Raw genomic sequence first — 14,776 nt, 5'->3', positions numbered from 1 at the left:
AAGTACACCAGGGGTTATTTTATTTTTGCCTCTTGTATGAATGGAACTCTAGTGCTCCTATTAAATACGAAATAAAATACTCTAGTATCTCAAAATAATAATCTTTGTTTTGATTTGACTTAATTAAATTGATCAAATCTTGACATATTTGTGTCACCATTGTGGATAAATTTTGGGAAATATTTTTGGATTCCTGACATAATTTTTGGATTTTTTGGCCCAACTAAAAAACGATTACTTTCGGTGTCCCGTTTTCATTGTGTTCCTTTCCAATCTTATATCTATATAAAGGAAAATCTCGGACGGCTGACGTGGTGTAGTAAACACTCTCCTAACTCATTTCTCTGTTTTTTAAGATTTTTGCGTTTTTTAAAATCAAAAATGCACATGCCTAATGAATATCGAAAGGTCAGATGTCCATTTATTGCATCTGTGTCCATTTATCATTTATTATTGCATCTGTGACTTTTTATTGTCCCAAGTTCGTTCTTCCTACATGCCAGCTCCGAATCATCAATCAATGAATTAGTAATGGGCTCATTTTTATTTCTTGTGCATGAATCTTAGCGTAATGGGCTCATTTTTATTTCTTGTGCATGAATCTTAGCGTGTGTCGATTTGATTTTCCAACGAAGAGATTAGCTGGTCAATTCCCTCATCAAAAAGGAGAAGAGGTCAGACTTGCAAATCTTCAAGAGCTTCATTTTGTTGGTGTTGGAGTTGGAGTGGGCGTGCAGTGGCTTCCTGTCTGTCATGATTAGTCACTCTTTTGGTTGTTGTCTCTTTTCTCAGCAGCCGGTGGCCTATTTTCGATGGTGCTTTCAATAAACGCATCCACATCTTCCCCACTTTCGGCGCGTCCGGCTATTTCCAGTACACCTCTCTCCCCCCTCCCTCCCTCCCCTCCCCTCCCCTCTCCTCTGTCCCTCTATCTCTCTCTCCTCTAAATTTAATACTACCGTGTTTTTTTGTTGCAGGCGATTTGTTACTTATATATTCGGTACATGCCATTTTTTGATCGAGTGCTATTATTGTGATCGACCTAATCCTATCTTACATGTCTCTCTCGATTTGTGATTTTATGATATCATATCTTGCTCAATTCAAATCAAATTCTCTCATTTTTCAGATCTTAACGTTTTTTAATTATTTTATCTTTAAAAATTTAGAAATGCCAATGGCTATTTTGTGTGTAATTTTATTTTTAATGAATATAAAATGTGATTTTGTGTGGTTTTAATTTGAGGTTTAGGTTGAATTTTCAGGTTGAAGGCTCTGAGGCACCCGATACTAGCTCAATCAGTTTCAATTCCAATTAGATAATAATTTTCTAGATTTGCTTTGTGGGTTTTTTAAATTAGGGCAAAAAAATGTTAATGGTTGGTGCTGGTGGTGTTGGATGTGAGCTCCTCAAGGCTGTTGCTCTCTGGCTTTCGAGATATTCGCATAGTAAATTTCTCTCCCTTTTATCATTCTTATGTATTGTTGTTTCATTTATTTTTTTGAGGTGGCATTTCTCATAGCCCTTAATATCAAATACTCTCATTTTTCAGATTTTTGCATTTTTTAGGTATTTTTTCTGAGGTTTCAATTTTTTTTTCCTGGGTTGCTTACTTTTTTGTAAATGTGTGTTTACTTAGGGTTGTTTTCTGCATGGTTAGAACCCATTACGTTTGGGAAAATTAGAAGTTAGCTTTGCCGGAATGCTATCTTCATGACGATGACGAACCTAGACCGACGAAGAGAGAGCTGATATAGGCATTGTGACTCCGGTCTCATTCCGTGATAAAGCATGGTATTTTCTTGCTCACCTTTAAGAGATAGACATGAACAGGTTATTTTCAGAGTGTATAAGTTTTTGTTGGACAACTGCCTAGACAGAATGAGATATTCACGTACAAAATAATATATGTGAAGAGCCAAACAAAACTGAATCATTATTAAAGAAAGGACAGTAAAGAGACATGGATGTAATAACTTGGCATTTGCCATTTCATTATCCTAAGTTTTAAAAGAAAAAATATAGTTAATAAAAGTCTACCGTAACCAATCATCTCGTATTTATGTTTAAATCTTTGCTTGCGTGACATGCTTCACATATTTCAAATAATTTCTCTTAATTTCTAGAATTTTGGTGTTCTATTTTCCTAATTTTGGTTTTGAATATTGGTAGTAAATCTTAAAATGTAACATCTATCAAAGAAAGATGAAGAGGTGCACAGTAAAAATTAAATCAGTTTAATAACTCTTGGCCTCCCACTCCTTCGTATAGTTTAATAATTTTGATCTTGCTTCTATTGATGCTATCAAAGTGTCTGCTGCTGTTGAACTCAAGGTTTTGAGCTTTCTTTTTTTACATTAAATACTTTTTTTATTCTTTTGCATATACATTTTGTCCAAGTTGATTGCTTTGTTGATATGAGTTTTAGATTAAATGTTGTGCCATGTGAATTTTTTTTTGGTTGGTTTTGTTTCTTTGTCGGAAAGGTCCACCTTTTTAAGCACAATTTGTTTCTTGGTTAGAAAAATTCACATTTTCAATTAATAAGATTTTTGTTCCTTTGTTAGTGAAGTTCATATTTTTAAGCATAATTTGTTTCTCTGTCAAGAATTTGATGATATTTCTTCTACGAATTTGATTACCATATATTTACGCACCCTCACACTGATTTTCGAGATAGATATCGGGGGAGATTATTTTATGATTTTATCTTGATTTATGTTCCTATTTTTTATACCCAATATTTTATCTATAGCATATAAGAGCATATATGCTTTTTGAAATAATGATTAGCACTATCAAAAATATAAGAGCAGCTTCATTATCAGAGAGAGATTTGGTTGCCAAGAAGCTGCTTAACAAAATTCCCCCAACTGATGGCTCTGCTCCTGCAGAACTGCAGTCACTTTTGGGCAAGGAATATGTGTTCAAGTTGTCACGGAACAAGTATAATACTGTTGATGGCCGGCGGAATTATGGGGTTTCTGCAGTATACGTCCCTCTGCAAGAGCTAGAATCTGCTTACGCGGAGAAGTCCCTGCCACAAGTGTATTTTTTGCCTTTCTAGATAATAAATATGTGTACTTTCTTGGTTGTCATGCTCCAGGCTGTCCACGAATAAGGGGGAATTTCAGCAGCTGATGACAACGTGGATGCTGTCGCCAATGAACGCAAGAGAAAGCTTGAACCTGATCTTCAAGATGCTCTTTAGAGCCGGACCTTGCACAACACTGAAGGCCTTATTAGGTCCATCAATGTTATAGTGCCAACTTTTTGTGACTGTGCAGGTCATAAAACAAGACACATATAACCAGAACCTGGCTTCTCCTTTTATTTTTATCCTGTGACTGACGTTTTGCGATTGACAATTTCCCTTATATTCTGTGCCTGTTTAGGCTGTCCAAAAGTTGATTGCATGTTTGGTTAATTGATTTTTCTTTAAAAAAATGAATGGACCAGGCACTCTGCAAAATATTTTTTTCTGATTCTCTACCAAAAAATAGGGGCGGAAGAAAAAAATAATATTTTTTCCTAATTATCTACCAAAAAAATAGGGGCGGATGAAAAAATAATTTTTGTGTGAGATAATGATATATTTATATAATATTATACAAGTGGTAAAGAATAAGTTTATTGCATAGATTCCTTTTCAAAGGATTTCGTCCCGAACAAAGGCCTAGCTACATAAGTATCTATGCATTGATCATAATTTGGATTTAACAATTTTAGAGAAATATTGGAGGGTCCAAAAAATTTATTATTGATTGAAAAATGTGTTGGTCGAAAACGATTAATTTGTATGTTAAGAAAAAAGGTGTTAATTTTAAATAGAGAGAACAGAGAACATAGAATTCCAATGATTAAAAAATACAAATTTATTATAGAACTCTCCTAAATGCAGTTAAATCGTGCGCGTTTATTTATTTATTCGTAATTTATTTTCAGGACCGCGCGAAGCGCGGTTTTTTCACCTAGTTAATGGTAAATTGATAATCTAAGATACGAAATTAATTTATTAAAGCCATAAATCACCGAAGTTTTCGGATGCATACTTACCTTCTCATCCAATTTCATGCGTTTTCATCGTGTTCCTTTCCAATTAATGGTAATCTAAAATACGAAATTATTTTATTAAAGCCATAAATCACCGAAGTTTTCGGACGCATACTTACATTCTTGTCCAATTTCATGCCATGAGCAACAAATCAATTCTCCAGGATAGAGATGTTTCACATGACCATTGTATTGTTCTGTACTTCCATCAAGCAGTCCAAATGTAACACTAGCTGCACAAAAGAAAGACCAAAAAGAATGACCATCATGTCTCAAACTTGACAACTTCCCCAGCCGGCACCAAGTCTTTTGAAATGTAGCTTTCGTCAGGCCGTTCGTTATATCAACTCTTCATCATTATTCATTATAATACTTTCTTCTAACATTCCCCCACACTCGAAGCATCGAGAGACTGATCACAACCAGCTTCTCTTCGGAGTTCTGCAATGTCTTTGTTCCCTGTAGGACTAGTTTTTGTCGCGTGCCTACTCTTCGGGCTGGCCAGCTCAGAAGAACAGGATGTTGTAACCGCGTTAGTTGAATTCATGGAGAAACTCTCTCCTGGAAATGCTCAGAGAGGTATGAATTGGGGATGGAATGATACTTCAGACCCCTGTGCTGATAAGTGGGAAGGGATTACTTGTGATAAAAATTTACAATTCGTGAAAAAGATTATTCTTGACGAATATAATCTGACAGGAGTGCTTGATACCGAATCTCTGTGTCAGACGAGTACGCTTCTTGTTTTGAGCCTTGTTAGGAACAATATTGGTGGAGACTTGGGAGAAGACATATCAGGCTGCAAGAATCTGACTCACTTGTACTTAAGTGAGAATCGTTTCTCGGGATCACTTCCTGGTTCTGTCTCCAAGTTGAGTAATCTGAAAAGGCTTAATGTATCGTATAACAGCTTCACAGGAGAGTTGCCTGATATGTCAAAGGTCACGGGCTTGTTAAGTTACCTGGCTGAAAACAATCAGTTCAGTGGAGGGATACCTCAACTGGAATTCTCTAACCTGGTAGATTTTAATGTCTCTGACAACAATCTTACTGGCCCGATTCCTGATGCTGCTGGTCGTCTCAGCAACAACAGCTTTTCAGGGAATCCTGGATTATGTGGAAAGCCACTGTTGAATGTGTGTCCAACCGTTTCTCCCCCGCCTGGAAAGGGATCAAGTCAGTATCTTATGTACTCTGGTTACGCTGTTCTTGCCTTGATTGTAGTACTTTTGGTTGCTTTCGTTGTAGTCAAGAGAATGAAATCTAAAAAAAAGAAGGTTAAAGTCTCTCCAAGGGTAGTCAGGAGAGATGATAGTGATACGACTAGCACTAATTTTAGGCATGGAGGAACTAGGTCTGAATTTTCTCTGACATCTGCTGAGACGGGGGATACAACATCGTCCCTGGTGGTTGTTTCTACTCCAATGGTGAATGGGATGAGATTTGATGATTTGCTTCGGGCTCCAGCAGAACTACTAGGACGAGGGAGACATGGAAGCCTCTACAAGGTGAAACCTGATGCTGGTGTGACCCTGGTTGTAAAACGGATCAAGGACTGGTCAATTCCTAAAGACGATTTCAAGAAGAAGATGCAGAGAGTAGGCCAAGTAATACATCCGAACGTGTTACCAGTTGTTGCCTACTATTCTTCCAAGGAGGAGAAGCTGTTAGTTTATGAATATCAGCAAAATGGAAGTCTCTTCAGAATTCTACATGGTAAAATATATCATTACATACTGCCTAAACTCTTGTCTTTTATAAATTCATCCGAGGAAGATAGTTAAGTTCAATGGCTTCATTTCTAATTCCAGGATCACAAAATGGACAAATGTTTAACTGGGGAAGCAGACTCAACCTGGCCGCTAGCATCTCTGCAGCCCTGGCTTTTATGCACGAGGAGCTCGGTTTTGACGGGATAGCTCATGGCAATCTAAAATCATCCAACATTATGCTAAATGAGGACATGGAAGCATGTCTCAGTGAATACGGCCTAATGGAGGTCCCCAATCAAACCCGATCAAAAACCAGCAATGCAAAAGCTGATAATCCGGATGCTGCTCCTGCATACACCTTAAAGGACGACATCAATAGCTTCGGTGAAATCCTTCTGGAACTGCTCACAGGGCAACAAGTACAAAATAAAGGACCTGATGTGGCTAGATGGGCGCATTCAGTTGCGAAAGAAGAATGGATGGTTCAAGTGTTCGACGAGTCCCTCACCTCAGAAGGCGCCAGTGAAGAAAGGATCGTAAATCTCTTCCAGGTGGCTCTCAAGTGCATAAATGCATTGCCAGATTCCAGGCCAAGTATGAAGCTAATTGCAGAAATGATCAACTCTATAAAGGAAGAAGAAGAAAGATCAATCAGCTGTTGACATACATTCACATTTTCACTAAACTTCTTTGTCACATTTCAGTTCACCTTTTCATTTCGCAACAATAACATAAAATTAGCAGTTCAAATTCAATTAATTTTTTCCGAAGTAAAGTCGTACCAGTGTACAAGACTCGATCTTAACATATTGAATCAATCAAAGTATTTATTCATATGCACTCATTTACACATCAAAAAATATATCCTCCATCTATCGAATACATTAATCCGCTCAATCTTCAAATCAAACTTTTCACAATCTTCGCATCGTTCTCAGCCGATGCTTTCGCCACATTAGCATATCTCGACGAGAAATTGCGACACAAATAATCATCAACCTGATCCGAATCGCCGTTCTGCCCCGGTCCTTCATCGAAATTAAGCGCGTAACTCAACGGATCATACTGAAACTTCGAACTCTTACTGCTCACTAAGCCGCTCTTACTACTCCGATTAAACCGCCGGATGAAAGTTTTCCACTTCGGCCCCGCGACAATTTCGGACCACTCGCGAACCTTCTTCACCGACTCAATCCCCCGCGTCCATACGCCGTCGTTGTTCTCCGGTGACCGGAACTTGCTCCACCACCGACTCCCGGCCGCCGGAGACGACGAATCAGGCGAATTCAAATGCGGCAAGCAGAAACAGCAGCGTCGCTTAGCGAACATCACTTCTGCTTGTGCTTCATCTTCATTTGTTTCTTCTATATCGATAGATGAAAAATCATGACTGTTCATCGCCATTGTTAACAAAACGCCGACGTTTAGTCTCGCTGATTAGTGTTTTGTTAACTTCTGTTCTGTGTGGGGATTAGAGTCCGAATCATATATAGACACAATGATGTGTGTGTGTGTGTATCTATCTGTAATTGCGAATCGAAAGATTAAAAATGTCGAGCTGTAAGCGAAGATTTCGTTCCCTTAACGGCTACAATAGCAGAAGAGTGACTGGGACCGGGAAATGCCGGTCGTAGTGGGTCCCATACATGATTGGCGCTTAGGTGGCGAGCATTCTTTAATGTTACTGGTAGTTCTGCATGGGGCCCTGCCAGGTAATGATATTCCACACTAGTTTTGCTTACTTTATTAAAAGAGTTAATTACACTTTGTAACCCCTAAGACGCAGTTTAGCACCTGAATTTTAAAACATAGCAATATGCACTCTACATTTAAAATTCCCGTGCAAGTTGTAACCCCTGGTCATTATTCCGTCCAAATCTGCCGTTAACTTTGAGAGATAACAGTGTGTATATTAGTTTTTAACAACTACTTTACTCCATGTGACTCCTAAAAAATTATGTATTATAATTTGAAACAAAATAAGAAGGTAATCAATAGTTTAGATTTTTTAAAACAATTGAAATAAATATAATTTTTAACTCAAATGAACTATAATACTTTTGAAAACTTTTATCAATATTCAAATTTTGAATTTAACAAAACTCGCAAATAAGGTAAGACGAGACATGATTAATTACATTCTTCGACTGTCACCAACAATCCTCCTTTCAATACCTTGTAACCATCCTCTTCACCCCCACCAACATCTAATCCCTTGTTGCAACACTCCCACTCTGCTGCCGTCCCTTGTTCCAACACTCCCACTCTGCTGCCGTCTACTTTCAATCTCCGCTCCACGAAACTCTATTCATCAACACAACAAGTAATCAAATTCACAAATATTCACATAGCTATGTATATAAACAAAATCAATACAAATAAAAGCCAATCAATCTTATCTCTGCACAGTCCCCCTCCCTCACAAGTCACACCACGACGATTTTCAAATCTTAGTTACCATTGTTTTCCTCTAATCAATATACGCAACATATTATGTAACCAAATCTATTTCAATTATTAAATTATTAAATTTATATTTATGGTATATTTTGGTTGATCTGGATGTTGATACAGTTGAAATCATGTTAATTTTAGTGGTTAATTTTGATTGATCGGTTGCAAATATGATTGCAACAGTTGCCAACCGTATTTTTAAAAATATTTTTTTAAAGGTCTTTTGAATTTTTTTATTTTTATGAAAGTATTTTTAAATTTTTTTTCTCAACTCGGGTTTTTGGAAAAAGCCCGATTTTTAATTCAATATCGGGATGATTATAAAATTATCACTCATTTAGTTCAAATATATCAAATTAGTCACTATTTACAAATTTGACTAAATTATAATAATTTATTATCATATTAATAAATTTTATACTCAATAAATTATAAGTATCAAAACATTTACCCCAACATATAAATTAAGAGTAAAGCTCCTTATAAACCACATTTTAATTACAGTATTGTAGATTGACATATTAGCCATTCATTGTTTTAAATCCACCGATCATTATTAATCTTATATTATTATTTTTTTAAATATATTCATGTTAGATATACACTAGAATATACGGTGGTTATATTTTTATTGGAGCAGTTATAAACAGCAATTACAATCAACGGCATCCGTTTAATTTGGTGTTTCATGTATATCTCTCCATTTTTTGCAATTATTTTGCACATCTTCGTTCGTCGTTCGTCATTAAACATCAATGTCGATGAATCTATAGAGGTGCATATCGATGAATCTATAGGTTGGTCATTAAAGTCAACAAACATCATTAATAAGTCATTATGATTAATGTCGATGAATCTATAGGTTGGTCACTATCAGGGTTTTAGTATCAAAATAAAAACATAATCTGATGCGGCCGATAGGGATAGAGTGCCAAAAATTGAAGAAGATGAGTATAAAAATAGGTTATGCAACTAAGATAAAAAGAAAGATATGTTCTGCAACTAACCTTTAAATATAATTGAAGTCGGTAAAGCGAAGCATGCCAGAATTTCGATGTATAAACTTCTTGTCATTCAATGACGTGCTTTTTAAATGATAGGTTTAGTATGTAATCGCCAATTGTTTAGAGAGATGCGGGATAATGATACTATACGATTATAGTTGCTGAAAATAGCTTCAATAACAAAGTGTAGTGTATGGATAAATTTGAAAATAAAAATTATTTTATTTTTTATTTAACTCAGCCATTCATTACTTTTCTAATCCGATAGTAGATTCTTTAGTCTACAAAGACTACCAAAAAGTATTGTAATACACTGAAATACGGAATCCAACTCTATAAATTACATATTACTTTCACTTGTATATAACTTTTACCTTTTGATAAGTACTTTTAACTTTTAAGATAATTGCGCTTAATATTAAACTTTTAACGCACATAGGCAATCATTTTTACAACAATTTAATTTTCACTGCAACGTGTAGGAATGTTTAAGCCCATCGAACGGGCTTTATACCACTCTGGGAGAAGTCTAGTTTAGAGCGGCCCATTAGAAGAGACTAGGAAGCATAAAGAAAACTTGAACAGCAATTCTAGTATTTACACCTCACCTAAAACGACGTCGTAAAAACAAACTTAAGTGCCATCCATTGTTTCTTGCAAAACGGTGCAACTATAAAACTCCCGCTCAGCTAAAAAATCGGAGCACTGAAATAATTTCACACACACAACTCAGAACTCCAAGCTCTCCAAAGTCTGTATCTATCACCGTAAGTATACTCTCCAATTTCTAAAACATGTATACTTGTGTTAATGAATATTTAATTGCATTACTGTGAAATTAGGGTTTAGGCTTGTGAATTTGTGTGATTCATTAAGTGTTTTGTTGCAGATTGTAATGGCGGAAACAAAAATTGAGGAGAAAGTTGAAGAGGCCGCGAAAATCGACTTGTTTGAAGACGATGATGAGTTTGAAGAGTTCGAAATCGGTCTCGGTATACCTCTCTTCTTTTCCCCCAATTTTTTAATTACTGGAACTCGTAAAATTGCGTTTTTATGAATTTATTGGATGCTGCTAGGAATTTTTGTTTTCGTGTCGATAATTTGTGTTGGAGATGATGTTTTAGGCCTTTGTGATTAATACGAGGATGATGTGGATTTAATTAATTAGATAGTAGGTGTGGATGAATTTTGGGAAAAAATATTTTGTCGTGTTAGGTTTACTGATTAGTGAGGTTGTGATGACAGAGTTTGAGGAGAAGAACGAGATAGGGACGGATGTAACACAGGAGTGGGAGGATGATTGGGATGATGATGATGTCAATGATGACTTCTCGGTGCAGCTAAGGAAGGAGTTGCAGAATGATACGAGTGAGGAGAAGTGATGACTTGCGTATTTGGTATTACTTAGCTACAGAGGGTTAAGGGTGTTTTCTTTAATGTAGTTTAATTTGGTATAAGAATACTTGAACTCTAGTGGATGCTTTTTTAAATATAATGTCTGACTTGTTCTCTGTGAGCCTTGTTACTTGATACTGTCTAGTAATTAAAGGTCACTTTAGTAGTTATGTTAGAATGTGTATGTGGCCCTGATGCTGGGAAATGTTTTATATTCGACACAATTGATGAACTGGTAGGAAACCTTAAAAGAAAAAAGTAGTATTAGCACAAATCAAGGACAGAGATTATTATACATGCTTCCTCAGTAAGCTAAGATAATCCTTGGTTAAGCATCTCTGACCAGATCTTAACAATGTGCTCCCCACTCCCCAGTATGTAGAAGCTGTGCCTGCTGCTGCATAAAACTCATGAGTTTTTAGTTTGGAAATGTATTAAGATTAGATGATGACTACAAATTATAAGTAATCTGTCCTATTGAAATTAATCAAAAAAAAAAAAAAAATCTGTCCCATTGATCTATTATGTTATCGTCCCTTTACTAGTTCTGATTTCTGTAGTAGCCTTAAATCCTAGATAGACAAGGGTGACAAGTATCCCATTATGTTTCCCATCATTCAACATAAATTCTACATCTTGAACCAAGCCAATTTTGAAGCAGTTTTATGATAATGAAACCAACCAGCAAAAAGCATTAACGCTGCAAAGATGATTTTGCCGCTTCTGTTATTGCTGTTGGATTGGTTGTATCGCATGTAGTTAGTACCATCCTAGGAAGTTGGACACTGAAAGAAGCTTGAGTTCAGAAACTCAAAAGAATTTTGGTTTCGTTTGGCCTTTGGAAGGGGAGGGGAATTGATATGTTTGCAGTAGATGCTAGATACTTGTTAGTTGTTACCGGATAACCCTTTTTTTGATAAACCCAAATACTCCCTCTCAAGTCTCATCCCATAATATAAACATTTTACAGAAATGACTGAATTACTGTTAGTCTATCTTTGTTGGCACTTCTTTATATGTTGAGTATCACCAACCTTTGCCTCGGTTTGAATTTAAATACAGCACGGTATTTCTCTTTAGGTCGAGCATGCTTCTTACATGTGACTTGTCCTCTTTACAATCATTGTTGCTACGTGAGTTTTTAGTGTATTAGATGATGACAAATTGGAGGTATTCCGTGTTTTCAGATTAGATAATGAATACAAAATTATAGGTATTTTTGAAAAATTGAGCTATTATCTATACACTTGAATGTATGATGGACCATTTTAAACTAATTCACCTAATACTTTCTGTAATTTAAGCACATAAATTATTTAGTTATCACTTCTCCTCTTCTTTTTTCTTCCAACTATAACTTGCCTATACTCTACTTTCTTTTAACTCATTCATTTACTTGAAATATAACTATTTATAAACTACACAAATCATCTCGACATCTCGCAGTGTCCAGCCCAAATTAAAATATTCGTTTAAATATCACAAAATTTTCATATACTGATACTTAAGAGCTAGTTATTCAAATTTGTCCAAATTATGCATCATTTAGAATCCTCTGCCCAAGTAAAATATAAATGTTTTAAATTCTTGAATTTATTTCTAATTTCGAATTTTAAATTGGGGTACAAATTAAAAATTTCGTCCTCAAAATTTGCATTTAGTTATCACTCTTAATTTTCTACTATTGGTACCTGAATTTATATAATCAATCTTTATCATATATATAACAACAATTCTTGATTCTTTATTAACTTGCTGTAAAGGGCGTTTCCTAGAAAAATCAGAGCAAGCAAAATATTATGGTTGAGAAAGATGGGCAGATTCAGTTGTCTTGGGCACTTTTCTCATGTCACCTAATTTAAAAATCCATCTTGCATGCCCAACCTCTTGACATTTAAATGGCCACTAAGTTAATCAAGAGTCTGAAACATGCACAGTATAAATATAACACAGACAATTTACTAGTAGTACTGAATCAAAGACTATTGTGTACTTGGTACAAAACAATGCAGTCCATAATCTTTATCCCCTTCAACACAATGGTTGCCACTGTAATATTATCTTGGCTTTTAGTTTCTGCTGATGCCAAGACTCTAGAATCAGAAGTGGAAGTTCTTCGTGCCATCACAATGTCCGTCGATCCTGTCTCAATCACCGAATATTCATTTCTCAGTACTTGGAATTTTGACTTGGATCCATGCGAGAGCACGGGGTCAGATTTTCTTGGCATTTTATGCACATTGCCTCAAGATAATTCAAGCAGCCAAATAACAACTCTTGATCTGGAAGGGGACGGATACGAGGGCTTTCTCACGCCTGCCATAGAAAATCTAACAGCACTAACAACTCTTAATCTAAGAAGGAACCAATTTCGAGGCCCGATTCCAACGACCATTTCCAGATTAGGAAACCTTACTAGCGTTCTTCTATCAAATAATTTCTTTAGCGGCAACATGCCAGATGTTGGCAAGCTCAAGAAGCTTGTAAATCTTGATCTTTCGAGAAACTTGCTTTCCGGACCAATCCCTGACTCCATTTCTGGTTTAAGAAGACTGACTCTCATGAGTATGTCAAACAATGAACTAGTCGGCGTAGTTCCTGACCTTAGTGGACTATGGCAGCTAAACACATTAGACCTCAGTGGTAACCAGCTTATGGGAAATTTTCCAGTTCTTCCTCAGAACCTACGAACATTGAACCTAGCCCGTAATTTACTTTCTGGCCGCGTTACTTCCCTTCAGATAATTGAAAACCTAGAGTCAATAGATATTAGTGACAACAGGCTTTCTGGAAACATAGATCCTGATATACTTACATTACCTTTCTTAAAATACCTTAATGTTTCTATTAATCGATTCACATCTGTCGAGGTGAACAAGTTTGCAGACGACTCCTCGCTGCTTGAGGTTCTTGACATGCATGAAAACAGATTGCAGGGAAATCTGCCAATCAACTTGTTTACCTATTCCAACTTGACCTCACTCAATCTCGGCCATAATGTGTTTACTGGGCCAATTCCAGAAGTATACGGAGATAGGCTTGGAAATCCATGGCAAAGCTTGTTCTTGGATTACAATTTTCTCGAGGGAAATGTTCCGTCACAGTTTACTAGTACTCATGTTGACATTATAGGCAGCCTTGCACACAATTGTCTCAACTGTCCGAGGAAGCTAGAAATTTGTCGTGGAGGCCAAAGACGAGCTTCTGAATGTGCTAAGCAGTAACTAACTTCTGTTAAGTTTGAAATTATTGCCTGCGTCTGGTGAAAATTATATCATGAAAAACATGTAATAGCTGCTTGTTTGATGAATAAATTTGTGTGATGTGACTGTGGTTACAAGATTCTAAGCAAGGTGGTTAAGCTTTAAATTTTATTGGTAGTTATGCTTTCGTGATGTTTCTTACTAGATTTAACAATTTAAACTGTCTATAACCAGTTGATTACCTTTGATAATATCCTGGGTCTTTTAAAGGTCAGTTAATTTTTGATGTTTCAATGTCTGCTTGTGCATAAAACAGAAATTAGGCAACATACTTAACCTGCTTGGTACTTAAACAATATACGGTTATCGTTAAGCCGACTCGACTCAACTCGATAAAAATTCGCCTCGCCTCGTTAACGAGCTCGAGTTCGAACAACCAATAATATCCGATAAGATTAACAAGTTCAACCGAGCTTTTTTATTGTTCGACTCGACTCGTTAAATACTCGGACTCGAGTTCAACTGGTAAAAACTCGAGTCGATAAAAAATATGTATTAAAAAAATAATTTAATTTTGGACTTTGGTTTTAGACTTTAATTTTAGCTTTTTTATTTTCATTTTTGTAATCAAATTTTTTAATTTTTAAATTGTGTATTAAATAGACAAAGTCAATTGTTGAAATTTGAAAAAAATAGAAATCTTATTGACTAGGTCAGTATCAAATATACATATAGTATTTTTATTGGCCAAAACTCATTAATAATCATGGTCTCTGCGTATGCACAAAAATCATGACTTGGAAAACCCTCCACCGAAACAAAGAGTAGTTGTTAGAGCAAGTCCAAGAGTGTGTCCTATATTGATGTCCTAAATCAAAATTTAAGGCACATGAAGCAAATCAATGCTCCAACAATGTCCTAGTGGTGCCTTAAAACACTAGGACATGTAACAAG

The 14,776-nt window shown here is 36.0% G+C and overlaps 4 protein-coding genes and 1 long non-coding RNA gene across 6 annotated transcripts; 4 read left to right on the top strand and 1 right to left on the bottom strand.

Moving 5' to 3' along the window:
• The first annotated feature begins 431 nt into the window (after positions 1–431).
• LOC108222357 (uncharacterized) lies at positions 432–3,407 on the top strand. Of its 2 annotated transcripts, none has more exons than XR_010292155.1 (4): positions 432–873; positions 978–1,449; positions 1,641–1,795; positions 3,108–3,407. It is a non-coding gene; the product is annotated as an uncharacterized LOC108222357 (long non-coding RNA). The 2 variants fall into 2 exon arrangements; XR_001806954.2 differs by having other exon boundaries at positions 433–873; positions 2,896–3,407.
• A 693-nt stretch (positions 3,408–4,100) lies between these two features.
• On the top strand, positions 4,101–7,135 carry LOC108221200 (probable inactive receptor kinase At2g26730). Its single transcript, XM_017395096.2, has 2 exons — positions 4,101–5,770; positions 5,866–7,135. The coding sequence occupies exons 1-2, from the start codon at positions 4,501–4,503 to the stop codon at positions 6,426–6,428; spliced, it is 1,833 nt and encodes a 610-aa protein (XP_017250585.1). The 5' UTR covers positions 4,101–4,500; the 3' UTR covers positions 6,429–7,135.
• On the bottom strand, positions 6,576–7,170 carry LOC108221092 (uncharacterized). The gene has a single exon (XM_017394994.2). It carries the CDS (start codon positions 7,168–7,170, stop codon positions 6,667–6,669), a length of 504 nt encoding a protein of 167 aa, XP_017250483.1. The 3' UTR covers positions 6,576–6,666.
• A 2,659-nt stretch (positions 7,171–9,829) lies between these two features.
• LOC108221889 (protein DELETION OF SUV3 SUPPRESSOR 1(I)) lies at positions 9,830–10,740 on the top strand. Its single transcript, XM_017395742.2, has 3 exons — positions 9,830–9,991; positions 10,114–10,216; positions 10,470–10,740. The coding sequence occupies exons 2-3, from the start codon at positions 10,120–10,122 to the stop codon at positions 10,604–10,606; spliced, it is 234 nt and encodes a 77-aa protein (XP_017251231.1). The 5' UTR covers positions 9,830–9,991; positions 10,114–10,119; the 3' UTR covers positions 10,607–10,740.
• Positions 10,741–12,484: 1,744 nt separating this feature from the next.
• Positions 12,485–13,967, top strand: LOC108221199 (LRR receptor-like serine/threonine-protein kinase GSO2). Its single transcript, XM_017395095.2, has one exon. The coding sequence runs from the start codon at positions 12,518–12,520 to the stop codon at positions 13,841–13,843; it is 1,326 nt and encodes a 441-aa protein (XP_017250584.2). The 5' UTR covers positions 12,485–12,517; the 3' UTR covers positions 13,844–13,967.
• Positions 13,968–14,776: the final 809 nt, after the last annotated feature.

The sequence above is a fragment of the Daucus carota genome, chromosome 5, assembly GCF_001625215.2.
Source record: "Daucus carota subsp. sativus chromosome 5, DH1 v3.0, whole genome shotgun sequence".
Classification (NCBI taxonomy): Eukaryota; Viridiplantae; Streptophyta; class Magnoliopsida; order Apiales; family Apiaceae; genus Daucus; species Daucus carota.
This window is presented reverse-complemented; position numbering and strand designations above follow the sequence as displayed.

Excerpts from the sequence above, each read along its gene's own strand:
- LOC108221200 (XM_017395096.2), top strand. The coding sequence starts at position 4,501 with ATGTCTTTGTTCCCTGTAGGACTAGTTTTTGTCGCGTGCCTACTCTTC. Across the intron at positions 5,771-5,865 it reads TCTCTTCAGAATTCTACATG|GATCACAAAATGGACAAATG; the intron begins GTAAAATATATC and ends TTCTAATTCCAG.
- LOC108221092 (XM_017394994.2), bottom strand. The coding sequence starts at position 7,170 with ATGGCGATGAACAGTCATGATTTTTCATCTATCGATATAGAAGAAACA.
- LOC108221889 (XM_017395742.2), top strand. The coding sequence starts at position 10,120 with ATGGCGGAAACAAAAATTGAGGAGAAAGTTGAAGAGGCCGCGAAAATC. Across the intron at positions 10,217-10,469 it reads AGAGTTCGAAATCGGTCTCG|AGTTTGAGGAGAAGAACGAG; the intron begins GTATACCTCTCT and ends TTGTGATGACAG.
- LOC108221199 (XM_017395095.2), top strand. The coding sequence starts at position 12,518 with ATGGCCACTAAGTTAATCAAGAGTCTGAAACATGCACAGTATAAATAT.